A 27,651-nucleotide genomic window follows, 5' to 3' on the forward strand; every position below is an offset into this window, starting at 1 on the left:
CAGAAATAATGTTGATGACGCAGTGCCTTCCTTATTTTTCACTCTTTCAATATACCGCCTTAGTGCAGATTTTCAACCATAACCATAGCACTGTCAACTTGCCATTGTTTTGCAGTCCCATCCTTGTATTGTTTCATTAGAGATGGGTACTAACCAGCTCAGATTAGTGCTGTTCTGATAGCTTGTAATGTGCCCAGATCAACAGCCAAGTAATGCATTTTCCTTGACATGCCTCTTTGCACCCTTCGCCTTCCCCTTTAACCTGCCCCTTGTGATCGAGAAGGTGGCCAAGAAGAAGCGTCCCTGCCAGCTTGCCTGCCTCGTCTCGTTCATCTTGCTCATCGTCTGCATCGCTGTGGCTGCCATCGTCTTCTTTCTTGTCTTCTCGTAGCCTTGACTGTGGCATTGCAGCTCTCCAGCACCTGTTCACTGAGCCTGTCCCTGTCCTCTTCCACCCTCTTTCAACTGCACCTGTAGAAACATTGTTCCATTTTCCTCACTTTGCTCACTTCAGCTGTTCCGTCAAAGTGTACTCCTCTATACAGACATTGTCTGGAGGCCTCCTCCCTGAGGCACTGTTGTAGATAGACGGGTGCGCGCATGTGCCGTTGATGTGGAAGCACAGTGAGAGATAATTGCGGAGGTGGTTGATGGAGGCACTTATGCATCTCTATGCTTCTCATCATCACTAAGCCTTCTTTCCTCTTCTGTTTGTACAAAGGACACCTGCTCAACAAAAACTCAGTCGATAAGAAAAAAGTCTTACCCACTTTAGTGCTGACCCTAAATGCAGCAAGGCCGATGTGACCTGGAAAAGGTAAAGAAAGTGGCTTGTCCAGTGCACTGTACCTTTTTCTCTTTCTCGATGTTAGTTTCTTGTATACCATGTATATATATATATATATAAAAGAGGCTAGCATTTCTAAATTTTATTTTCATTTCATTCCAGTGTAAGCCACACTCGGGCAATTCTCAGGAATGCTAGTTCTTGTTTATGTAAGCTTTTGTATTGTTTGCTTTGTTCCCAGCATCTGCGAAGCAATGGTGGGCTGGAATAAAGGCAAAAATAAATTCAGGATTTTCAAACAGAACAAGTATGCATTTTCAGGACACACAGGAGAGATTTAGTATTCATACATTTTGTGCCAGATTGCATAAGTTATGTACTGAAATATCAAAGCAGCACTTATTTTTATACATATTTTTTTTCTGTGGAGGTGTCTTATTGACATGGAAGACCTGTGACCTGACCTTTCGTTGAGCAGGGGGTACACTGCGTGTTACCTTTCTTCACTTAATCATGTGACTACTGCTTAACAATTATAAAAAGTGAAAGGAATTTAGATGACAGAGAAAGATAACCTGAAATGAACTTACAATATTTTCTTAGCTCATCCTCTTTTCTCAGAGCTTCTTGCACTGTGACCTCCTGTTTGTGCCACATATGCTCTGCAGGTATCAATTTGCTGTTTTTTCGATATGGATGGCCAATGGTATTCAGGGAGATGCAGACTGTATATGAAGACACCGTGTTAGGGATAGAGGAAGGCAGGAGAAAAAAAAAAAAAGTCTATACTGGTTGACGAGGATCTTTGCTTAGGAAAGTGCACACTGAAAGTGCATAAGCTCGAACAGGGAGGTCAACATATTTCACATACATACTTATATAACGTAGTCACCTTTACTGATGTATACTGACATCAGGTTGGTTTAAACATGTTTAAACCATAGCTGCACTGAGGTAATCGTCCTTGCTGCCATGCTCACTCTCGGTAATGGTTCAGGTATAACATTTGCTGTGGTGTTTGCAGAGTGCGCTGTTTCTGCTAGTTAGGGCTATTGTGGGCCTCTTAGCTACGCGTCATTCCTCACAAGGAAAAGCCTCAGGTATATACTGGCTTCTAAACTTGTGGAATAGTCTAAGATCTCACTCTGAATAGGTACATACCATTGCGTCGAGCTAGCAGCTTCAAGGCATAGAGAATAGGCTTGCTCCTAGGATTCCAGGAAGTGTACTTTGAATGGTCACAGTAGGCACATAGGGGGCAGTGCTTTGTCTTTCTAGTGCCTGGTTAACACTTTATGAAGGAGTTGCTGTTTCTTGTCATGTCTTAACTCTTGTAAATCGAAAATGCATCAGATCATAACTCGCACATCTATGGACAAGCAGTAGGGTTTGGTATAGTGCGTACTTGCACTAATCGAGTTTGAAAGCTGGTAGTAGTTGGCAGTATACTATTTTTATGACCTGATTACAGGCTACCTATGATGAGTTTGAAGCAAGTCCAAGTAAATTGTAAATTCTTGTTTTAGAGAGTGCAAAGTCAGTAGAGATTGCATGCTGTTTATTTTATGCCTGAATATTGGCTCTTGTTCCTTGTCATGAGGTTCATGAAGGCACATCCGCCAGTTTTCTTACTCACACTTTATGTGCTTAGGATGAGACTAACTTGATAGCTGTGGGTATAGTTCTGTTTGAATGTACATTTAACTCTATTGGGGATGTTGTAAGGTAATAACATGTGTGACTTGGTTGTGAAGAAGATGTGGCTATGTATAGAGTCTGATGGGAACAAAAAGTTATTATCGCTTATCTTTTCTTTTTTAGACTTAAACACTGTTTGTTAACATAGTGCACTGAAACATTGGCAAACATTTCATGCTTTGTAGAATTTCTGTCCTTAAGCGAAATGAAAAGAAAATAATTGTCTGACATGCACATTCCCCTATGTTATGAGTGCCTGTATTTTAAAAGCCATACTCTTCAAAGAAGTTGAAAACAACATTGAACACTTTCTTAGTATTTCGTTTGTTTTGTACGCTCTGTATAAGAAGGTATTGACCATCTCTGGATCATATACCCAAAGCTAATGAACCTGCCTGTGTTTGGTTCCTTGTGATATACATGATACTATGTGTTGCTACAAAGTATTTTTCTTCCATGGCCATGCATGCAATGTTGGTGGTCTTGTGGACTAGTAGTTTCAAAGGAGTGGGCAGCTGCCACATGTGTTTCTCACAGAGGTGCCCCTTGTGTCGCGGCTCATCATACTTTTGCTGCTTTGCAATGTTATCTTGGCAATCTGTCTATGCGAAGTCGGTTTCGTTGTTGGAGCGCCAAAGCCTGTGTACCTGCAATCTCGAGAACAGTGTCCTCCATAACTTTGGTGCCCTCATTCCTGAGGATTTTCTTTCTCTCTTGGAAGTGTGGGTTGAAGTTGCACATTGTTACCACCATCTTGAAAACTTTGTCTCATCTGTTCCCCCTCTCCTAGCTTCATTCTTTCTTTACCGGTCTTTACTGGTCTTTTTTCTCAGATGCCTTCCCGTGTCGTCAAGGAAGGCTTGTACATAAAGAGCTGTACAGCAGTTGTAGGCATTATATAGTGTGCATATAGCATACAGTCTTCCTTCATAAAATAGAACCTGTACAATAGTAAATACAAATATTATATATAATGTATATTGGTATGTATATACATGGTGTTTGTTCTTTTTTGACATTCACATGCTGCCGAAGGGGAGCGGCAGCTGTGTGAACGTGTCATTTTCCGCTAACATCTTATTCATGGGCATGTCAGAACATAGAGGGAGTGGGTGTGACTGTTTTACTAGATTGATTATTCTTGGTTCTTGGCTCGTGCATTGTGGCTGTCATTTTATGCTGCCATCATCCAAAAGGCTATAGTATCTAAATGGCTGTGCTCTTCAAGCAATGCTCCATTTCAAAATGCACTGCTTCCCAGATGTCACATGTCTGCTTCATAGCAGAGACGCATAATGCTGGAATGGTCTGAATGAAGATGGATACCTTTGGGAGTCGCGAAAAAAAAAAACAGACAAGTGCCAGTTTTAGAATTTTTTTTTCGTCTTCCTAAGTTCTTAGTCACTTTCACATCATCTGAATATTAAAATTAACTTATACCAACCATTCTGCTTGTTAGCCACAGCAGTGCAGGAGCTTCACATTTCTTTGTGAGAATAGTTGAAGTGTGACTGGGGCCCCTATTATACATCCATAATGACACTGCAGTTTGTGACTTCATTGTGTTTTAGTAAGCGGTATGGGCGTCGTGTTGCCACGTCAGTTTTTAATGCTGTGTTATGGCAGTAAAATTGCAACACATTTACGGTTGTTGCTCACCAATGTTTTGCCCAATTAAAGCTAATTAAAACCGCATTGAGACATGGATCACATCTGTAAACTTCCTATCATGCAAAATTTATATAATAAATATATCAAATAAATATATCAAATCTCTATGATGAAGCCGTTGAATTGCATTCGAAATGCTAATTTATGCAGCTAGAAAACCTGGCATAGCAGCCAGTTAATTTTTTGGACATGTGTGGTGGAAAAAGTGCCCAAGTAGTCTGGCAGTGCTATAAAATGAACATAATGGCTTTAAGAAAAGTAATTTCATTGCCTTTTACAATGTCGGCACCATGTAATGCTTGTTAATAGACATTTGCTCAATATTGCGCTTTAGTGCAATAATATCATCTACTTTACATTCCGAGATAGCTGCAAATTTTCTGTTACCCCAATGTCAACTGCTTGATGTGCATTGCATGTTGTCGCTAGTGCGAATATTGGCAGTCTATGGTTATGTCATGGTGCATGAATTCAGTTTGGCTCTTTCTGCCTGAACTCAAGCTTCTACCATTATGGTCTGTAAGCACACAGGCAAACTTGTTAAAAGCATAGGCATGCTGTAATTGTTGCTGGCTGGTTGGCTGTGGACCCGCTGGTTGCTTCTTACATCAATCGAGCCCACCTCCAAGATTTGTGGCATGATTACCTATGAAGCACACTGCAGCACTGAAAATGCACCATGGGAATCGTGAGCTGGCATGCTTACCCTAACAAAACCATCTGCTGATTTGCCAAGCTTGGATGTGAACTATGAAAAAAGCAGCACAAAATGAAGTTGATGTTATCGATCAAGCTTAAATACTTGCATGTCTTCTTTGTGGGGTGAGCTACTTTTGTGTTTTTCCTTGACCACACCATTTCTACCACCAGGTTTCATGGAGTACTTTGCTGTCTGACAGCAATTTGTGTCAATTGTAGTGGTATGGAACATTACTCAGTCAAAATTTGTCGCATCAAACGAAATATACTGTGCCTGAATAAGTTGTATCAAATTGAAGCTTTTGTGTCACTGAGGCTCTGCTGGGAGAGATCTTGAACATTTTGATGCACACTTTTTCTCATCATCAGCCTATATTTATGTCGACTGCAGGACGAAGGCCTCTCCCTGTGATCTCCAATTACCCCTGTCTTGCGCTAACTGATTCCAACTTGCGCCTGCAAATTTCCTAACTTCATCACTCCACCTAATTTTCTGCCGCCCTTGACTACGCTTCCCTTCTCTTGGTACCCATTCTGTAACTCTAATGGTCCACCGGTTATCCATCCTACGCATTACATGGCCTGCCCAGCTCCATTTTTTACGGCGAAGCTGTTTATGCGGACCCTGTGTCGTCGTTGTCGGACTTCGCTAAAAAGGGGCCACGTGACCTAGCGAGAGAGGAGAGGAAAAGAAGAGCTCAACAGTGGTAAGGGGCTGGAGTGACCCCTTTCCCCCTGTGAGAATGCTGTGAGAGGTTGCAGATGAAAAGGAGAATGGGGAGGGGGGCTGACGTAAGTCGCGCCGTCCAATACTCTTGTTGAAGGGGAAGAGCGTGAGGCATGCCAACCAATGGCGGTGTAGGAAAAAAGTAGGTCATTGGAGGAGTGGGGTGTGAGAGGAGTTCGTGTTAGTGTTGGTTGTATATACGGAGCTCTGGTCAAGGACTCTTGTCTGGGAACGTTGTAGAAAAAAAAAAAGCGTCGCCCGTGGACGCCAATGCATCCCATCCCCCACAACGCGCTAGGAATGCCGTCGCTCGTGGACGCCGATGCGTCCCATCCCCCGCAAGTAGTGCCGTTCAGCCATCACAGCTTTGCTGTTTGACCATCTTCATGGAGTGGAAGGGGCGGTGACATTTTTCTCTTCATGTCAATTAGAATATCGGCTATCCCTGTTTGCTCTGATCCACACTGCTCTCTTCCTGTCTCTTTAACGTTAAACCTAACATTTTTCGTTCCATCGCTCTTTGTGCGGTCCTTAACTTGTTCTCGAGCTTCTTTGTTAACCTCCAAGTTTCTGCCCCATATGTTAACACCGGTAGAATGCAATGATTGTGCATTTTTCTTTTCACCGACAGTGGTAAGCTTCCAGTCAGGATTTGGTAATGCCTGCTGTATGCATTCCAACCCAATTTTATTCTTCTGTAAATTTCCTTCTCATGATCAGGGTCTCCTGTGAGTAGTTGACCTAGATAAACGAACTTCTCTACAGACTCTAGAGGCCGACTGGCGATCCTGAATTCTTGTTCCCTTGCCAGGCTATTGAACATTATCTTTGTCTTCTTCATATTCATCTTCAACCCAATTCTTACACTTGCTCGATTAAGGTCCTCAATCATTTACTATAATTCGTCTCCATTGTTGCTGAATAGGACAATGTCATCTGCAAACCGAAGGTTGCTGAGATATTCGCCGTTGATCCTCACTCCTAAGCCTTCCCAGTCTAAAAGCTTGAATACTTCTTCTAAGCATGCAGTGAATAGCATTGGAGAGATTGTGTCTTCTTGCCTGACTACTTTCTTGATAGGTAACTTCCTACTTTTCTTGTGGTGAACCAATGTAGCTGTGGAATCTTTGTAGATATTTCCCAAGATATTCATGTATGCCACGTGTACTCCTTGATTATGCAATGCCTGTATGACTGCTGGTATCTCTACTGAATCAAATGCCTTTTCATAATCTATGAAAGCCATATATAGAGGTTTGCTGTACTCTGCAGATTTCTCGATTACCTGATTGATGACATGGGTGTGATCCATTGTAGAATAACCCTTCCTGAAGCCAGCCTGTTCTCTTGGTTGATTGAAGTCAAGTGTTGCCCTGATTCTATTGGAAATTATCTTGGTGAATATTTTATACTGTACTGAAAGCAAGCTAATGGGCCTATAATTCTTCAATTCTCTGTCTTCCTTCTTATGGATTAGTATAATGTTGGCATTCTTCCAGTTCTCTGTTACACTTGAAGTTGTGAGGCATTGCGGATAAAGGGCCGCAAGCTTTTCAAGCATGCTATCTCCTCCATTTTTTATTAAATCGACTGTTATTCCATCTTCTCCAGCCGCTTTTCCCTGGGTCGTCTTGCAAGGCCCTTCTAATTTCATCGCTAGTTATAGAAGAAGCCTCTGTATCGTGTTCATCACTACTTCGAATGAAAGTAGCTTGGCTCCTCTGGGAACTGTAGAGGTCAGTATAGAATTCTTCCACTGCTTTTACTATATCATCGAAATTGCTGATGATATTGCCCTGCTTATTTTTCAGTGCATACATCTTGCCTTGTCCTATGCCAAGTTTTCTTCCCACTGATTTAATGCTGCCTCCATATTTTATGGCTTCCTCAATCTTTCCCACGTTATAATTTCGAATATTCCTTACTTTCTTCTTGTTGATCAGTTTTGACAGTTCAGAGAATTCTATCTTATCTCTTGAGTTTGACACTTTCATGCTTTGTCGTTTCTTTATTAGGCCCTTTGTTACTTGGAAGAGCTTACCTGCTGGTTGCCTTGGTGCCTTACCTCCCACTTCAGTTGCTGCTTCTGGTGGTGGTGTGGAGCAGAGGTAGAACACCGGGCTTCTAATCCGAAGGTTGTAGGTTCAAATCCTCCTCCAGTCCACTACATTTTCAGGCTTGGAGTGGCCCCTGACACCAGCCAAAAAAAGAAAAATGCCAAGAGCCAGTGGGGCTATACTAGTCCAGGTGCAACCAAATTAGGAAGGCCCACTAAGCTTCAACAAAGGCACTCCCTCACCAGAACAGGAATTGGCCTCCCTGGTACAAAGTATTCGGCCACTACCTCCCTCATGACTCCTGCAATTAACTTTTTGTTATGCCTTAGTACTAAAATTTATCATTTCTGTTTCTGTTTCTGGTGAAGTTTCAAGTGGATAGTATGATGATTGTGACAACATGCATAACAGTGATTGTGGTCGTTTTGACATACAGACCTCCATGGTAACAAATCTTAAGGCCCTTTTAAAAAGTTTTCGTAACACATGATGTTCAATAAGATGTGAAGCTTCGGATTTGAAAATAAATAATTTTGTGCTGCCGTTGTTTGCTATTTATGGCAGCTTGAATGAACAGCCAAGTGCTCCATATGTATGGAGAGACTTCAGAAATCATGCAGTCATCGGATGCATTATGAACTTTCTCAGTACATGTGCATGAACATAACGGGACCTGTAATGTGGGAGATGCCGTTTTGGTGCTTCAAAAATAAAACAGGCTGTTGTGATTGTTTAATGATCTGTTGCTGCTTGTGACGACCGGATTCAAGGGCATAAAAAAATGGAAAAATGTACAATTCATTCATTTTGACTGCCCGTAAGCATAATAAGTTAACAAATAGGCCAGGTTCTTGCCAGTGTCACCGTCAACTGGCTGGCACTGTCGTGCTGCATTGTGCTAAACTTCATTGTAGTTTACATTGAAAAGTTCATTTACATAGGTGTAGTCCTGGCTTTCTTCGAGAAGTTGGAGGCCTGGCAGTTGGGCTGGGTGCATCAAAAAATATTTATTAAGGGTTACCTTATTGCATATATAACATGGTACTGAATGTAACACAGATTAGATATTTATGTCTGAAGTTGGGGGGGAAAAAAAATAGAGAAAGACTTGGAATTGTTCATGTTTATGCAAATGCAGCATATAGGGAGTATTCAGGTGGTGTCACATAGGCCATATTATTGTTCTATTTACAGCTTTCACACTGATTTGCTGGAGATAAGCTATATCGGGATAACACATAGCTTTTCTCCACGCTAAGTGTACAACAATATGGTGACCTTCATGATGCCATTGCGTATCCTCATAATGTTTGGATATACCGTATAAACCGAATTATAGGTCGAGTGGGAGTATAGGTTGACCCCCAAAGTTTAGGTGCAAAAAAGAGGAAAAAAAGGAAAACAAGCAAAAATCGCTGACACGCATTTATTTTCGAAACTGCGCCGCTCACCCACCACCGGGGCTGTAGTCTCATTCGTTGGAAGTAGCAGCAATGTCCTTGGAAGACTACCGTTTGTCGCTGGCCACTTTGAAAACAGCTTCTCGCGCCAGCTCCACGGCTTTGCAGCGAATTGTATGCACAGTCACTGGCAGCGAGCGCGCACGAAGTGCCCGCACAAAGTCCGCGAGTGTGTCAAGGTTGCGGATGAACCTCACTATGCCCACGAAATGACGTTTTGCATGGGTTGCACTTCAGCAGCTTTCCTTTCTACGCTCTGCAATACCGCATGCTTTTTTTCCAAAATGCGTTGCCGTTCGTTCGCTTCGGCAAGGTTGTCACAGCTTGCCAGATGACAACTCGCATTCGACTAAAGACCGCTATATAAGACGAGGGGCGCCTTTAGCTTCCTTTTTGAGATATAAGTCTCGACTTATATCTCAGTTTATATAGTAGTTGTCTTCCTGGCTACATGGGGCTGCAACTAAAGTTTCAGGAAGCAGATTTATGCATGTCATTTGAAATAAATGCTTTAAGGTTACCCAAAAGTCACTTGCACACACTCTTTCAGGCACTAAATGCTCAGTTGTGAAATTTTCTCATGAGTCTTTCTTCAAAATCTAAAAAAGAAATATCTCTTCCGTACATTAATGGTCGTGTGCCCTTTTCAATGTCTGGCATGCCCATTAACTGGCCAGTTAAGGTTGGTTACGTGTTGTGAATAGTCAACGCTTTCCTTTTGCAATGTATCTGCATGAATAAAAACAAAACACCCTGTATATATATACATATACATACATACATACATACATACATACTTACATACATAAGATGCTACGTTTAAATACAGCACTTTACTTAAAGCGCTTGCTCAGTGGAACTACTGTTCAAAGTACGTAAACAATTCTTGTTTTAGGCGTAAGCTCCAGTGGGCACCGATTCCGTTGTCTTTCCTTTTTATTTTCTGGTGCCTTTTGGCTGCTAGTGGTTTTTTCGCATTGCAAGAATCTGTGATATAATTTTGAATGTGGCAGCTAGTCCTGAGTGCTCACAGCCAGCTCCTGGAAGTGATAGCATTTCAGAGTTTTCCTCTGCCACCGTTTTCTCTGCTGCCACATTTTCTCGAGTTGATTCTGCCATTCAACACACAACTCGTTGAAAGAGTGAATGCATGCACATATGGTAGAGTCACCTGTCATCAAGGTATCTTGAGTTGCTGTTGGCCATAAGTGTTATGCTGCCTAAATCTTCTGAGGGGACTTTGTATTGTCCATCTATTGTCAGTGTTCCCTTGGCTAGTAACATCACTCATTGAATGTTGTGTGTGAGAGCGTGTTTTCATGCTTAAGGTACGGTGAAAACCTGTTTTGTCATTTGTTGGCCTTGTATTTATGCAGGATGTGTAAGAGCAAACTCCATTTGTGCTCTTTAATTTAGCTCGAGGCAGCCCGGATATTTGTGTCACTCAAACATGCATGAAGCTATATTTAGTGGAAGCTGCGCAAAAGAGTTCCATCACATTTGTCATAATGGATGCTTGCTTATGAAGTGAAACTGCACCCAGCTTTCGTGCTTAGGTTGCGTGTTCTCATGTCATGCTGAGTTGCATAGCATAATACCTCTCATATGTTCTGTCGACTGTGTTTGATTGCAAATGCATTGTGCACGGAGTCCTCGACAGCTTTTTTTTACCTTTGGAAATAGCACTTAATTTTACATATGTTTAAGCAAGATTGCATCAAGTCTTGGTTGTGCATTAAAACATTTAGTCTGCTTTTTTCATGCGTCTAGACAAGCAACCAACCAATTTCACTTTCTTTTGTCACTTTCTTTGGAAACATTCTTGGCATGTTTCATTATGTTGCACAGAGCTTTTATTGAATGAACGCCCTTGCATGATGGTGTGTAAACTCTGCAATAGCAAGTTGTCTAGATGGCTGCAGTGCTTTCGCAGTTCGATAGACAGCATTATGTGTGCATGCATGCGTGTGTATGTGCGTGAACAGGCTTTTACTTCGTGCTTGTTGTTTCCTGTCCCAATAGCACGTCTTTTTCAGAAGAGGCTTGGAAGAAGCTGCCTATGTGGAAGCTATATGTTAACTGCCTGTGTTTCATCGTACATGTATTGTTTCTGGTTCTCTCCAAGTGAGGATGTATTTTGAACGCCATTAACACAGTGTTGTCCACTCTACGTGTGAAGAAATGTATGTGCCTTACTTATGAATGAATTCATTCACTCTCTGTGCAACTCTGGGGTAAGCTGTTTTTGAGTCATGATTGAAGCATTGACCCAAGTGCTTCTTATCATGCAGCTTGCACGTGCAATTCTCAACTGCTAGCTCTTCTATCTAATGAACGCTGTTATTCCCACAGCAATCCTTAGTGTTGTCACGCAGTAAAATGTCTCTGCATGTGCTCTGAAGCTCCACAGGTAATGCATTTGAACCACTCATAGGTAGTGTTGGCTTTATATAGCAGCCAGAGTAAAGACACAGCATTTACAGAAAAATATATCATCCCTGTTTCACGGCTTGTTTATTTTTTACATTGTTCCGGTGTTACGAATTTTTCTTGGATGGTGTGGCAGGCTGTTCAAAATGTTTCAAAGTTTATGCCAAAGAATAGTCGCCCTCTGTTGTGGAACTTGACTACACAACATGCAGCAAAGCTTCAGCGCAATGCATTTGACTGCTGGAAAGAAAGAAAGCTGGTCTCTGTGATTTGCGAGGCAGAAAGCAGTTGTGTGATCTCTTGCCGATGAGTTGTCTTTCCTGTAAAGCAGCAGTCTTTTGTAACATGCTCAGTGCTGTTTGCCCGTGTTGCTCATTACTCAAGTGAAATGTGCACGCTTTTGAATGGCCCTTGATGCGATAACTCACAAGTGGCACGTGTTGCACGTTTGTAGAAATGGTAGTGTCTTCTAGGCATCTTGTGTGTGTTGGCCATATCTTGTTACACTAACTATTTTGTTGTGAGATGTCAGAAACGTGGAAAAAGGGACAAGAACAATGTAATGAATATAATTAGTAGCTTCTGAGAAATGAAATGTTGTTTTTAGGGTTAAGTTTAGAAGTAGGGTATTATTGGCAGTGGCATGGTTAGTATATAGGCTGATTCTGAGCCTTGAAATTTTTTCTGAGGCAATGTAGGACTCTGCTACCAAAAACAGTGATGGCTTTTTCTTGAAGCATAGATGGCCTTTTTGATTTTCATAATCAACAGGATGTCTCCCTGACAGAAAAATAAATATTGCTACTTTTGTGATGTTCGCTTTTAAGATGATGCTGTTGCTTTTGTACTGAGCAAAGTGTCTGCCTAAATGTGACAGATAAATATGAGATAAAGGGAATAGGTGCTTGTTTGGTCACACAGCTGAAATGCAAATGTAGTGATTGATAGTGAGTGTGCCAGATAAATTTGAGAATTGAAAATTGTAACTCCTTGGTATGCTTGATATTTCTTGCCATCTGCCTGGTGCATTAGTGTCTGAAAAAAAGGAAAAAATAATTCTATTGAAAGTATCCCCACCCTTATTGACGATTGATTAAAAGTCATGTCCAACTAATTTGTCTTCTACCCTGCTTAGTCTATCGAGTGTGCTTTCTGGGTCAAAACATAAAATCTTTGAACCCTAAGAGAAGAACACAGCAGTCATGTTATGAACTTGGGAGCTCAATGTATCATTGTTTATGTTTATCAGCACGTACCCTGGCATTTTATGATTTAAACATCTTGTAAGAATAGAGTTGTAGCACTTGCTACATCATAAGATGATGCTGAAATTCACTTTGAAAAGGGGATTGCTTGGGTTGTTATTCAATAATTCAGTCATGGGCGCTTTGCTCACAGTGTTATGGCAGATGCCTTAAGCTCAGTAAGAGCTGGCGTGCAGAACTGTTGCTTGCTGGGAGTGCTTACTAGTTGCACAGAAGAAATTACTGAATTAATTTATTTGGTTACTGATTTATTATGTCCTCAGGGCCAATGGCATTACAGAGGGAGTGGGGAGAAAGTTTTACATAAAATATGTACAAAAATAGCATCGACAACGCAACCAAATACTGCTATTACACAATATTAGCAAATCACAGATAGAAGTGCATAACCATGATGACGTAGGACCTGTGGAGGCTGGCATGCATGTATGTGACTCAGGTTTAGCACTGAGCACGAAGGCAAAAATAAGCACTCAGGGAAGTACCCATTGGGGAGCACTGAGAAGAATCGCATTGCCTGAAGCACTTGTTGCTCATGCAGTCACCATTCACTTGTCAACTGCGTATAGGTCAAGTCCTTTAGGGTCCCTATGAAGCCATTGCCTTTAAAAATTATTTTCTTTTTGTTTTGACTGTCATGTACAACTTTGGGCAAACAATCTTGCCTGACCTGACGGCATACTTTGTTGTTATGGGTACATATTTTGTTGGGAAACGGCTATAGCCATGTCATGTACTGGCCATTGATCTTTGTCTGCTTGGCCTAGCATGAACATAATTATCATTTTGCAGCAACAGTGCTGCTGGCAAAACAACCATCAGATTTCTCCCATACGCTTGTCATGCTCTTTGCTTACATTTAAGGCTGTCATTAACTGTGCACTAGTTATGATGTTGCACCTTAATGTGCATTTAGAATATCTCAGGCTTTGCAGAAGTGGAAGTTTCACACTAGAGCTAGAGGCAGGGGTATCTGAGGCTTCTAGCATTGACATGTGTTTGATGGCAATTGTTGCATATGTTTTTAAAATAAGCTTCAGAAACATGCTTCATACCAACTTCTGGCGTGGTGTGCTTGGTACATCTCCTTGTTGATCTGTTCAGTGTTGCCGTGTGTTTTTTTATTATCGGCAGCTGGTTACAACGTGTGTTCTGCTGTTCTGGCTTGTATGAACTATCATAATAAGTACTGCTATGCTGATATGAGATTTGTATCAGGAAAGGAAATTGGTGTTGCACTTTTATGAATTTGACGTCGGTGAATTGACCCTGTGCCATGCAATATCAAGTAAGGGACCTCAATATCAAGTAAATTTACCTTGTGAAAGCATAATGAGCCTGCACATCTTGTGTCTGTGTGTGTTGCGGCTCCAGTCTTGAGAATTCCTTTATCTTTGTAGCAGGGCTAACTAACTCTGCAGGTTGACCTAACGTATCTGGATAACTTATTCAGGTTGCATCATCTAAACTCTTTTGTTTTTATGTGAGTTGTCAAAAGCAAACAGCATGTCATTGCTGCAAATGAGTCTGTAGGGCATTGATTGATACCGAAGCCCATCTTTGCTGCAAAACAACAGCCTAACCCGTAAGATGAGAAACACTTGTTATCACCAGATCACCTTGTTTGCAACCTCATCATTTGGCCATAATATCCAGCCAGAGCCACCTTTTGCATGTAGTGTCTGGTTGTAGTGAGTTCACCATCCATGACAGTTCTGCCTGCACAAAAATGTCTAAAAGCATACTGATGGGTTCTTGCTGCATGCATGATTCAATTTACTGGCAAAGTGAAGTTGGCTCCACCAATACTGGTTGCATGCAGGTCACTTGTGATATATATAAGCACTTGGATGTAACGGCATGCTCAGAATTGAAGCTTGAAAGTTACATTGAAACGTGGTACTATTGTTGAAACAGAATGGCTCAATTTCAAATAGTGGTTTATTAGAAGATTTCCGGTGACACCAGAATACTGGCACCTTCTTAAAAGGCTTGTTTTTTACAGAAAAGCTCTTTGTCATCTCGTGACATTGTAACCATGCTGATCTGTTACAGTAATTTTGTGATGTTTCTTCAACAATTATCCTGGGCACCACCAGGATATTTTTGTGGGTTTGGGGGTAGAAAAACATGATTATCCATTTTTTTTTTCGGGGAGTGTGCTAGGGCACTCTATCACTTGGTACTACATGGCAGATGGAAGGGGGTGAGTTGGGGGGGGGGGGGAGGGGGAGGAAGAAATATTGGGTTGTTGGTGACTACCCTCTCACCCACTTTAGAGTGCTGCCCCTGCAATCAACCGCAGGTTTACAGAATAATTAACATTGTTCACATTTTATGAAAGAAGCAGGAATTCAAAGCAATATTGAATGTTAGTTTTTTGTTTTTCTAAGCGAGAAACCTTGGATTTATGCTTTTACAGGTTGCTGCTGCTCTTGTGTGTTTCAGGACTAATGCTCTTGATCTATCTCTTGAGACTTCGCACCACGTGCATGTTTTCACTGAATCGCTGTTACATGTATGTGAAGAATGAGGCATGCTAAGCTCCTTTCTGGATGGAAGCCCATGTTACTCATGCATTCCTTAACACTGCACTGCCAGTGTTATTAGTTAAGCTGTGTCCTTTGTCCTGTTCACTGTATGAAACCTTTAATGTGCCTTTTTAACGATTTTGTCTAGTGGACTAGCATTGCTACAGATTTTTGTTTGAACCATTACTTTCTGTTTTTCTATTTAAATTTGAACTTGGTACTTCCCCAGGAATTTAACCGTTAGCTTTACAGTAAGCCTAAGCATATTTCTTGTCCAGGTATACATTCTTGTGGTTGCAGAACTCAGCTGCAGAACCCAATGCCATTGTACTTGGGCAGTATGTTGGATGTGGGCTATTTAGTATTAATTGCATTATACTTATTTCTTTACTTAGTGCACATAGTAACAATTATCATTTACTTATTCCGATAGAAGTCAGCATGTGTGTGTTAAATAAGCGCAATAGAAAATGGGTCTTTTTTTTTTCTTCGAATGCATGCTTCCTCTTGAACGGTAGCTGTTTTTTTCACTATAAGCGAGGTTTAAAGGTGAAACACCTTGAAGAAAATGAAAATGCTGATTGTTTCTCTAGATGCGATTTCTCATGCAAGTTTATTACTGGGATGCTTGGTAGAAGCCCTCTGCACTGCTAATGAAGTGCCGCGAGTTGTGAGCATTAGTAGGCTACATCTCGCATGGATTTCATCGGCAGCACAGTCACTGCTTGAGCTAGGTGTTGATGTTTGCAAGACTGTTTGTGATCCAGAGCTCCGATGATAGGATTACATTAGCAGAAGAGCAGGACAATGCGCTATGGAGCTGAGTTGAAATTCTTGAAGGTTCTGAATCTTCACTGTTGGGTTGTCTCATCTTCATAAGATGATTAGGATGAAAAATTTTCCTAATATGCAAGTTTATATAGCAACCAGCAGATTTAACATTTTCAAAGGAATGTGATTAGGAGGTCCTCTTAGCATTGCTATTAAAATTCTGTCTCTCTTTGTGCACTTACAGCTTGTGTTATGTTTTCCACCTCTGTTGGCTTTTACATCCATACTATATGTTAAAACACATATTTCAGTAGCTTAATAATGTAGGGTGTCGACTGTTTTCTTTGCTCGTTATTCCTCTGTCCATGCTGTGGTGTATGATGTATTCAAATGGCATAGCTAATGATTCTGTTGTCAGATCGTGCTGAACAATTATGGCATCCCTTCTCCACCAGACTGTACTTCGAAAAATAACTATATATGTCCATTATAGCATCCTTTCTTACATACACCTCATGTGCGGTTCTATAGCTGTAATTTAGTGTTACTGAATTTCAGTCGAGATCGTGATGAATCCATGCAAGTCGCAGACGAGTGCGGGGTCTGCTTGAAGAAACAAATGAACATATATGGTTCTCTTCAACTTAGATTGAAGACTGTCTTCGGGACCTTTTAATAAATGAAATACATTAAAAAAATTCAGCTCTTCAACGACACTGAAAATAGCCTCAGCTGTTTGAGCTGCATCTGGTTGTTGCGGAGAGGTACCTTATTTATTCTATTATTATTTATTATTTACTCTGTGAATAAACACTTGCATAGGTCTGACTAACTGCACATGAAAACAAAGATGAAAGAGTGAAACGTTTGGAGGTGGAAAATTTCTGTTTTAACGACGAAGCCCCAGGGACCAACAGTGCATGCTCACTAAGTTATCACGTAGCAATTTGAGCCCCATGTAAGCACCATGCTAGTGGCGCTATATATAGTCTCTGTAGTGCAGAAGAATCGCGGTGAACCACGGACACCTGCAGAGGTCTGCATGTGGTTGCCATGGAAGTCGGCATGGTCTACATACAGTAGTGGGGCGGGTGTGCCACATGGCCACCTCTGGCATTAGTACGGAAGAAGCCATGCGTCATGTACTCTGCACATGTTCTATATAGCGTACCCCACTGTGTAGTGCAGGAAGAATTGATTGGGTGAACTGAGTGCATCGCACCGGGTCTTCTTGTAGAGTAATCAAACACATGTGCCAGTTGCTGGGCATTGTAGATTGCCGCGTCGCTGCACATGATGAACTGTAATACGTGCTGTGTAAGGACGCTGTACTCGTCACATAAAATTTGGGAGCATTGCTTGGCTTTGCTTTAAGCGGGAAAGTGTGTAACACGTTCCACAATTTTTGGTTGTTTCTGGATGGTTTCAACGATTAATAAAAACGTCACTCACTTGGACTGTGACCAACTGCTGCTTTCTGTGAATTATTCTCACTGTGTGGCGAGTACCGGAGGTGTTGGCCAATACCTGGTCAATACCGATGCTGACAGGTACGTCATACGCTTCAAAGGTGGCAGCATGAGTGGAGAAACTTTCCTGTCGCTTACTCCATGAGCGGGAAACCACGGCCGGGATAATACATTTTCTTTAGGGGTGGGCGAATATTAGAAGTTTCGAATACAAATCGAACACTATACGCACTATACTTCATCTCGTAAGTCGTTTGCAGCATTGCCGACGGTACGATCGAGGCGTATACACAGGCAGTATACTTTGCAGTGGAATACAGTTTGGGCGTAACTGTCTGATTAGTGGCGGGATTAGAGTTTTGTTTTTGCTTGATACAGATACATTACAGCGATGTGTGACCATATGCTAGGACCTTTACGCATGCATGTTGAGCAGATTATCTAGGCACCATGAGCAGATATACGGCGCGGATGAACACATCTCGAGGGGCATTCAGCCTTCCCATCGGCTAAGAATTTTTGCAGCTTCTACAGTGCTGCAAACGACTCGCGCTCCAAAAAGGCCCCCCAGATGTAGGAGTGATTGCGTGTGTGGGTTTGTGCGTGCACTGCATGCGGGTGTGTTTTTTTGCACTCTAATTTGTTTTACCAGACTGTGTTATCAACTAGCGCAAGTAAGTTCTATGAGCTATTCAGTATTTTTGGATATTCTAAACTAACCAAATATTTTGCAACAACCGAATATTAAAAGTCTGGTTACTGTTCTCCATTTGCTAAATAAAGTATCACAAATCATCACAAATCATCAGAACAAGAAAACGACAAAAGTTTTCGAGGCAATGCAGACAGACAGACAAGAAACTTTATTTTGTAGTCGTGGGCCGCACCTGCACCAGGGCCGGAAGACCGTGATCTTCAGCCCTTTCGCAGGCCCTTTGGACAGCCCGAAGCTGGACTTAAAGGTCGTCGCTCTTGACGGCTTCTTCCCAGTCTTCTTGCCTGTTGAAAGGCAAGTGGTGCAATGCAGAACATTGCCACAGCATGTGGTTCAAAGTGGACCTTTCCTCGCCGCAGTCGGGGCATTATTGTTTTTCTGCATTGCCTTGAGCCACTACGCTCTAGGCAATGCAGAAAAAAAAAAGTAATGAAAGCTCATTTGTCTTTGATTTTGCTGCGGTAATCTGAAAGACAAGTTGTGATTTATTTTGCTTGTAGTCTGTAATTAGCGTTTGTGGTAGTCAAGTGATATAACAGCTTCATATTTTGCGGTACAACTTGCGATGTTTTCCTTGCAACGTGCCCTGTTACATGTGCCTACAACACGCAAGTCCTTCAACAGCTTTGTTTCCCCCCTTTCTTTCAGAACTTGATTTTTATTTTTTGGCTACCATTTAGCGTTTTTGGAAAGCTAGTCATACAGCAGCAATTCCTTCTTGGAAAGCTTGCTTGCAACCAGGCTCTGAAGTTGTTGGGAGGCTATTCGTTCAGTTTTTTTTTTAAAGGACAATTTATGTTGTCATGCTTAAAACTGATTCTTTGTCCCTGACAGCTGTCTTTTGCACTGTCAGTATACATGCATGGCACTTAACAATACCAAAATTTATTATTCCTGCTGTAGTATATGTGTGTCTGCATTTGACTATTCGTATTCGAACAAAATTGAATTTCTCAAAGTAAGATCCGTCAGAAAAATCGTAAAGTACGACTTAACTACAACCTACATACATGATAGCATCGGAATTGTAATTTGAATGTACGAGAAAACAATTATGTTACGAGAAAACTCAAACACAAACCCCTTTACCAGCATTTCTACCTTACCAACAGCGGCACCCCGGATAGGTTACTTGCGTAAACACCATCCAGATGGCGCTTGCCTCCTCGGTAGCATAGAGTTACTGTATATGGTGCTCCCTATGGGACTGTACTGTATATGCCCCTACGGGAGCTTATACAGTCCCATATAACTCTACGGCAGCGTAGCGTTGCATTAGGCTCCCTACGGCAGCGTAAAACGGTGGCGGCGCACCGAGGCGAAGGTGGAGAAAAAAAGAAAGCTGCAGTTGCCGGGAAACTACACAAGTTTTCAGGGATGTTTGAATGCTATCGCGTTCCACTCTAAAAGGCGAAGCTTAAGCGTCCTCCAAATCTTTATTCTATTTTCTTCGTCTTTGGACCTAGCGGCGCCATGTCCTACGATAGTTGTTACAGTATCGGCAAATTGAGAGTGGTGGACAGTAAGATTGGAACTGAATATAGCTGAAGAAATCCTTTATAGTGCTGCTGTGCTGTCGAGTCACAGTAACAGTATATTGTGTAAGGAATCTTCTATATATTACGTTAATGGCTGTGAATTAACCAAATTTTGATTGTTGCTCCTAGTTTCTTGAAGCAGAATGATGAGGGGTTTGTATTGATCAACTTGATACCTTAACGCTTGGACATTCTGAGAGATGCTCCTGCAGTTCCATTGAATACATATATTGTTGGCAGTTTTCATGATTACAATTTTTATAGTTAACTTACAATACCTCAAGTACCCCAAGTTCACACGAAAATTTCTGAGCTCTTGTAGCTGTACACTAAAACTTCATTAGCAACATTTTTAAGGTTTAAAGGCAAGGACGCGAAATTAAAAAGAAAAAAATCCGAAACAGTTCGCTCGCGTACCTTAATTCACAACGTTAGTCATACACACTGCGGATGAACAGATCCTACCTTATACATGGCTGTGTGCAGGGGCGACGGATTGTAGTGCTTGTCGACGGAGTTCAAGGCACGGGGGAGCGGTCACGACGCACTGAGTCCACGTTAAAGTCCCTGACAGGGGCTTTAAATTAGTCCCCCTACCTCTGCGCCTAAATTCCCGACGCCACTGGAGCCTGGGCGGAACCCGGAAGTGCTACATTTTATTTAATTGATTATCACCGCGAAAGCCTAGCTGAAGGCATTACACAAGGGAGGGCTATACAAACACGTGCAAAAGTGGCTGTGAAAGAAAAACTAAAGAAAAAATACAAATAAAGCGAACAACCACAAAAAACAAAGCTGATTTTGTGGAACTTGAAACACTGCGAACAAAAAATTTGGAAAGTAAAAAAGCAATGCGCCATACATAAGCGAAAATATAGGTGGAAGGGTTGACCTAGGTAGAGTGGTTTGTAATAGTACATTCTAACGATGAAAACTGGGGAAAAAAAGAAATTGGAAATGATTTGTTAGGTATTCGCTCGCGGCCTTTTTCGCGGTCAGTACAGGTAACAAAGTTGCCAGGGAGCGCATTCCAATGAACGATTGCGTCAGGGAAGAAGGAAGTCGTGGCTTTTGTGCAGCCAGGTAAGATCGCAATGGTGGTTTAAGCAGGTGGTGCCCTGCGCGTGGATTGTAGAAGGAGTGAAGCAAAGACGTGATATGATGGGGCTGGACTTCAGTGTTGATAGACCGATTAAATATATCGCCGTTCAGGGTGCCGCTCCGGATACGGCATCTCGTATTAGCTATTCACTTTAGCGCTTGTTCGATTCGATGAAAGACCTTTTTTTTTTTTTTTTTTTTTTTTTTCTCGTCGTGCAAATACTATTCAAAGGTACAATGTTGCCACCCTGTGTGGTGAAGTCCGTAGAGTACGGTGTAATGTTTCTGGTACAGGTTTGGGAGAAGTACTGCAGAGTAGAGATCTTCGAGGAGATGGCTGGTCCTGCTTTGATCCAGCAGACTGGCTTGCCAGGTGTCAGCAGTTGACAGATTCAGTTGTATTTGCGTGATAATAAATGTCCTGTTAAATTTTATTGCGATAGCAATTATAAGGACACTCCAAAGCAGATTTCTGCCGTCGCCGTCGCCGTCGCCGTGAGATTCCGTATGACGTCAATGGAGATGAAATCGTCGCCGCGCGCCGCCGAACGCTGTATGTGCGACTGAAAGGGCGCGAGGGACGCGCGCTTTCACGGGGAGTGAACCCACGGCGGAGAACAAACGCGCGTTCTGCGCCGTGCTCCCTTCAGGGCTGCAGAAGTAGGTGTCTCTTTCCTCCTTTACAATAGATGTAGAGCAAACCCCACCCCGGGCCTGACCGGCCTGGCACAACACCCCTGCAGACTCTGCAGCACACCAAGGCCTTCCATCTCGGCCTGATACGTGCCGCCTATGCCTGCCGGTTTTGCTTCGCCCAGCCATGGCGACTCCACTCTATCCCTTCTTTCGCTCCCACTTACCCCTCCCCGTTGGCGCTGAGCCGTGCTCCCTCAAGGGCTGCAGAAGATAGCGCCAACCTTTCCCTTTCCCTCAAGAACCACTTATCATCGGCTTTTTCCGACGCGCGAAAGACTGTGGGGGGGGGGGGGGGGGGGGGAGGCGACGTTTAGCTGCGGCACCAAGTGCCTATTTATATCAGAGGCTCCGGCAGCAGTCACCAACGCCACACGTATTTTGTGCGAACGCGAGCAAAACGCCGACGGCGTCGACAACAGTTCTGCGTGTTGCCGGTGCTGCTGCATGTCCAAGTTTATACAGCTGATAAAGCTACTATCATTACTCCGTATAGCTCTCTAGAAATTTGCTATCGCAATTGATGCTTCACCTTTCAGGTGAAACTGCGACAACTTTTTTAGAATGCTAAATGAGCAGCCGTCACTCTCCTGCGGTCAACGACAATTTGGACTGGAGCGTATAAAAATAGGTATACGTTTATGAAAAGTATATATATATATATATATATATATATATATATATATATATATTGAACGCAGGCATTGAACTGCATAAACTATGAACTCTTTAAACTCTTTAGCAAGTCGCAGTGGCGCTGGCTCTGTGCGATCCCGGGCGCACCCAGATCTTCACAGACTCCAGGTCGGCGGCGATGGCCTTTCTCGCCGGCTCGGTCTCGGCCGAGGCTGCGGCGGTGCTTAGGACCCGCAAGCCAGGCACGGTCCGTCACGTCATCACTTGGTTCCCGGCTCACATGGGCCGGAACGTCTCTCCCGGCTCGATCAACCCCAATGAGCTGGCCCACGACCAGGCGCGAGGTCTCGTCAACCGCGCCGGTCTGAGGGGCCCGGCTTCGCAGGGGATTGACCGGACCACGGACCCGCTGCTTACTTTTCACGACATCACGGCTCACTACCAGCTGGGACGCAGGCAGTTCCCGGCTCCTCACCCGAAGCTCGGCAGACCCCAGGCCTCGGTGTTGAGAATGCTGCAGACGGGCTCATTTCCGTCTCGATCTAGGCTGAGCCACTACACTCCGGGTGTGGATCCCCGCTGCCCCGACTGCGGCGAGGAAAGGTCCACCTTTAATCACATGCTGTGGCAATGTTCAGCATTGCACCACTCGCCTTTTAACAGGCAAGAAGACTGGGAAGAAGCCGTCAAGAGCGACGACCTTTCAATCCAGCTTCGGGCTGTCCAAAGGGCCTGCGAAAGGGCCGAAGATCACGGTCTTCCGCCCCCGGTGCAGGTGCGGCCCGCGACTATGACATAGTCCCTTAGGACAAAATAAAGTTTCTTGTCTGTCTGTCTGTCTGTCTTTAAACGAGACCGTCAACTTCGGACTGTAAGGAATTCGAAGATTCTTTCTTCTTATGGCCTTTTTTTTATTCATCGAAGAGCGCATCATTAATCCGTTAATATAAGCACCAATGCTGATGATGAGGCGTTCCGCTGTAAATTGATGTATTTTCTCGCAATAAGCGGAATGGCTCTCTTGGCTTGCGTTGGTAAGCTAGAAGTCGCGCGTTAATTCGATCCCGGCCGTGGCGGCCGAATTTCGATAGGTACGAAATGCAAAAACGCTCGTGTGGTTAGATTTAGGTGCACTTTAAGGACGCCAGGGGGTCAGAGTTAATTCGGCGTATAAGACGGGCCTCATAATCGGGTCATGGTTCTGGCACGTAAAAACCTAGAACGTGTTTTTCTTTTCGTCGATAGCTCTTAGCCGCATGGTTAAACACTTGGGTTCGAATGCCATAGACAAGGAATGAGATGTAAATTTACGTATATTCTCGGATATAAGCGCAAACGCCCATGTTAGGCGTTCAGCTGTAAATTGGTGTATTTTCTGGTATGTAAGCGTGAATACAGGAAATAAGACGATCAGCTGTAAATTTGTTTATTTAATCAGATATAAGTGCGAAAGCCGATGATGAGGCGTTCAGCTGCATGCAAATTGGTGTATTTTCTCGTATATAAGCCTGAATGCAGAAAATAAGGCGATCAGCTGTAAATTTGTGTATATTCTCGGATATAAGCGCAAACGCCGGTGATGAGGCGTTCAGCTGTAAATGGGTGTACGTATTTTCTCGTATATAAGCGTGAATGCAGAAAATAAGACGATCAGCTCTAAATTCCTGTATTTAATCGGATATAAGCGCAAACGCCGGTGATGAGGCATTGAGCTGGCAATTTCGTATATAAGCGTTAATGCACAAAATAAGACGCTCTGCTGTAAATTGATGTATATTCTCGGATATAAGCACCAATGCTGATGATGAGGCGTTCCGCTGTAAATTGATGTATTTTCTCGTATATAAGCGTGAATGCAGAAAATACGACGATCAGCTGTAAATTAGTCTATATTCTCGGATATAAGCGCAAACGCCGATGATGAGGCGTTGAGCTATAAATTGGTGCATTTTCTCGTATATAAACGTGAGTGCAGAAAATAAGATGATCGACTGTAAATTTGTGTATTCAATCGGATATAAGCTAAAACGGAAGACAAGGCGGTCATCTATGAGTGGGTCAATTTTCTCGGATATAAACGCGAACGCCGAAGATGAGACGATCCCCTGTGAACTGCCATGTGTTATTGAAGTTAAGTGGCTCCCCTAATAGCTACACCCTCAGTACGGCCACTGCTGGTATAACTACATAAAAAATTGGAGGATGCATGCTTAAGCTTCGTCTTTAAGAGTGGAACGCGATAGCGTTATCGGACCCCATTCGCATCGCACTTTTCTTTCAGTGGGCTTCACTGCAACACAAAACGTGGGAAAGCCAGATTACAAAGACCAAGCTTACTACGATCCCCTCAAAGTCGGCTTCACTTTTAAGCAGAAATGCATTGCTGGGAAGTCGTTTTTTCAGGGGCAATATAAGTCGTCTTATATTAAAATGTGAAGGCCCTAGCAACTTTTAAAATTATTTTATTAATTGCTTGCTATTGCCCTGATGCGCGCGCGTGTCCAAAACGCATTAGGCAGACGAAGTCCCAATTTGACCTGCCGAGGATGCGAGCTCTATCTGGATAGCATTTTCGCAAGTACCCGAGCGCGCCGGGGTTGGTATGGTAGAAACGCTGGAAAAGGGATTTGTGTTTGAGTTTCCTCGTAACAGAATTATGTTTTCTTGTACATTCAAATTACAATCCGACGCCACCATGTCTGTAGGCTGTGGTTAAGTCGTACTTTACCATTTTTATAATGGATTTCACTGTGAGAAATTAAATTTTTGTTCACCAAAACCTTCCACCATGTGAAGGGTCTGCGCGGTTGGTGTGGTTCGGGATGATTTTCTCCCTCGCCAACACCTTGCACCACGCGGAGGGCCCGCGCGGTCGGGGTGGTTGCGGATGATTTTCGCCGCCACGGACGCCGACACCAACGCCGATGCTGTATATTATGCGACACGGGGCCCTTAACGCTATCGCGTTAACACGTCAATGGGCCCAGACAAATGGACTCCGCACCAAGACCGGTGACCCATGCTGGACAGTGATGACTAGGACTATAAGAATCGTCCAGAAATAGTCTCTTTCACTCTCTCCCATTTTTTTTTTCTTCTCGAGCTCGTGGTGAATGGCGACAGTGCATGGGGGACTCGTGTGCGTAAGTTCGAGGCAAATAAAGTTCGTATTACCAATTCAGGGAAAGATGTATTGGTTTATTATACAGGACATGCAAAGTGAAACAGTCCAAACTTTGAACAAGCGCAAAAAGAAAAAAAGGTTCGCCGTCGCTCGACCTTGAAGGAGTCCTCCGTGCCGCAGCTCAAACTGCTGCTGGCTGCACTCGGTATCAGATAACAAATTATCCTCAGTTTCATCGAGGCTGCTTGCGATGCGGAACATTTCTTACGGACCTCAGCATCGACTCGACAGCCGTCGTCCGAATACTTAGAGAGTGCTTATAATGGCGCCGAGTCTCTTTTCCGGGTTCCTCCGTCCTGCAAATAGCGATGGCCCTTAACTTTCAGGGGGCATGCAATATATATATATATATATATATATATATATATATATATATATATATATATATATATATGCTAACGTTAGCTGTATATTAAAAAAACACGATACTGCGACACTGTAGTCGACGAAATGAACGTCGTTGGTGTCGTAATTAGCGGGTTGGCTAAAGACTGCGGCTCAAAGTGCGCAAAAAAATATGAGATAACTGGTCGACCAGGAGTCAGGGACGAGCGCAGATAATGTTCATTGGGGTTCAATGGAAGACGGCAAATATTTGCTCCATGAAATGCGAATGTGTTGGCACGCGAAGGAAAGCATGCGCCCTCTGGGGCGCATGCTTTCCAATGTGCCGACACCCTTTGTTAAATATTATCTCTAGAACAGGTCGTGTAAAGAGTTTTTCCTCACAGACAACTGTGTAACGTTCGGCGGTCCGCGGGATTTCCTTCTAGAGAGTGCATAACGGCAGGCGGAAGCAAGAAAGTACTGCGACCCTGAGCCCGTCTTTTGTCGACGGTCATTTATTAAAAGTGGCATCTAAAGTCTTTTTTAATGCGTAAGCATTACTTTGGCGAGTACCCCAGCGAAATCTGTCCGTCCCGCGACGCCATATATCTGCAAAATAAATGCACAATTGGTCAAGTTAGCGCATGTAATCGTTATAATAGTGCAGTAGACTGATTGGTAGCGCTAGAAAAAGAAATACTGGTGACATTGCTGTTACCGCGTTAAGGTCGTAACAAAAAAAAAAAGAAAAAAAAAAAGGAAAGTAAAACGGAAAATAAAAAGAAAAGGCTGGGGTGTCGCAAAAAAAGAAAAGCGGTTGTGGCGGCGTTTCGGATCAATCGATACGGTATACCTGCAACATAAATGCATAATTAGTGAAGTTAACACAATTAATCGTTGTATCAGTGTATTACTAGATGATTGGTAGCGATAGCTAGACATGCATAAGCTAGCTAAATAAGTAAGCAAAATCAGCGAAGTAGCAGCCGAACCGAAGAATGCTTACGCATTGGTAGACAATTCTCAGAATTTCTGTAGCATTTTTTAAATTATTATTTTATTTACATTTTGTGACTGGATGTGTTTGTGCTGTTCGCCTTATTGTTTATGGATGACAGAGGAAACGGAAACAATGTAATGTTTGCATCATTGATCTCCCTCTCTTCTGCTTCAGCCACACCGGGACCCATAAAGCTGAATCAAATTTCTGAGTGTGACTTCTGAGCGAGACTTCTATTATCACAAGAAGGACGGATTTATTGATGTATTCGTCATCATAATTGGAGTGTCCTTTTCGTTCGCTGCATCAAACACCTTCTCGGTATAACGTCGCCTTAATTTTAGCGTTAGTCATTCCTATAGCCACTGGCATTGGGCAGCTCACGTTCTAACTGCTCCAGATACTCCTCCACCACCGCTTGGTCGGAAATGTTCTTCTAGTGGACTGATAGTAGTGAACTGACCTGATAGTGACAGTAAGCTCATGTTTAATGAGTTAATCACAGAAAAAAAAAAACAATGCGACAACGCTAGCTCCAATGTTAAATCAACGTTAGATGAGATCACGTGCAGCAACCTTGGATCATAATAGAAAACTGCTTCGGAGAAAGGGTGGTGCCCAACTTTGTATACGACCGGCTGCGGTGGTTCCGTGGGTACGGCGTTGCGCTGCTGAGCACGAGGTCGAGGCTTCGATTCCCGGTTTCGGGACATTAAACCCCATAATTTATGTTACTTGCAATTTTATACGAAGTTTGCTTTTCGAGGATACTGAAAAGGCGCCATTTGTGGCATTCCTGCTGTGGTACTTTTTTTTTTTTTTCCTTCGACATTTAGCTTTGCGGTCTGTGAAGGTGCGGCCTAGCTGCGTAACATGTTCATCTTGAACTATA

The 27,651-nt window shown here is 42.9% G+C and overlaps 1 protein-coding gene across 6 annotated transcripts in view; it reads left to right on the plus strand.

Moving 5' to 3' along the window:
• The window catches only part of LOC119442612 (uncharacterized), a 162,879-nt gene that overhangs the window by 16,531 nt on the left and 118,697 nt on the right, over positions 1-27,651 (plus strand). For 2 of the 6 annotated variants that reach the window (XM_049662264.1, XM_049662267.1), the window contains one exon: positions 7,598-17,563. The exons of 1 other annotated variant lie outside the window; for it this stretch is intronic. In XM_049662264.1, coding sequence (XP_049518221.1) covers positions 7,598-8,005 — 408 coding nt within the window. In that variant the 3' untranslated portion in view covers positions 8,006-17,563. Of the gene's footprint in view, positions 1-283; positions 17,564-20,304; positions 20,656-27,651 lie in introns of those variants that run through there. 3 more of the 6 variants (XM_049662266.1, XM_049662268.1, XM_037707551.2) reach the window with 3 other exon arrangements.

This window comes from Dermacentor silvarum, chromosome 2 (genome assembly GCF_013339745.2).
Source record: "Dermacentor silvarum isolate Dsil-2018 chromosome 2, BIME_Dsil_1.4, whole genome shotgun sequence".
NCBI lineage: Eukaryota > Metazoa > Arthropoda > Arachnida > Ixodida > Ixodidae > Dermacentor > Dermacentor silvarum.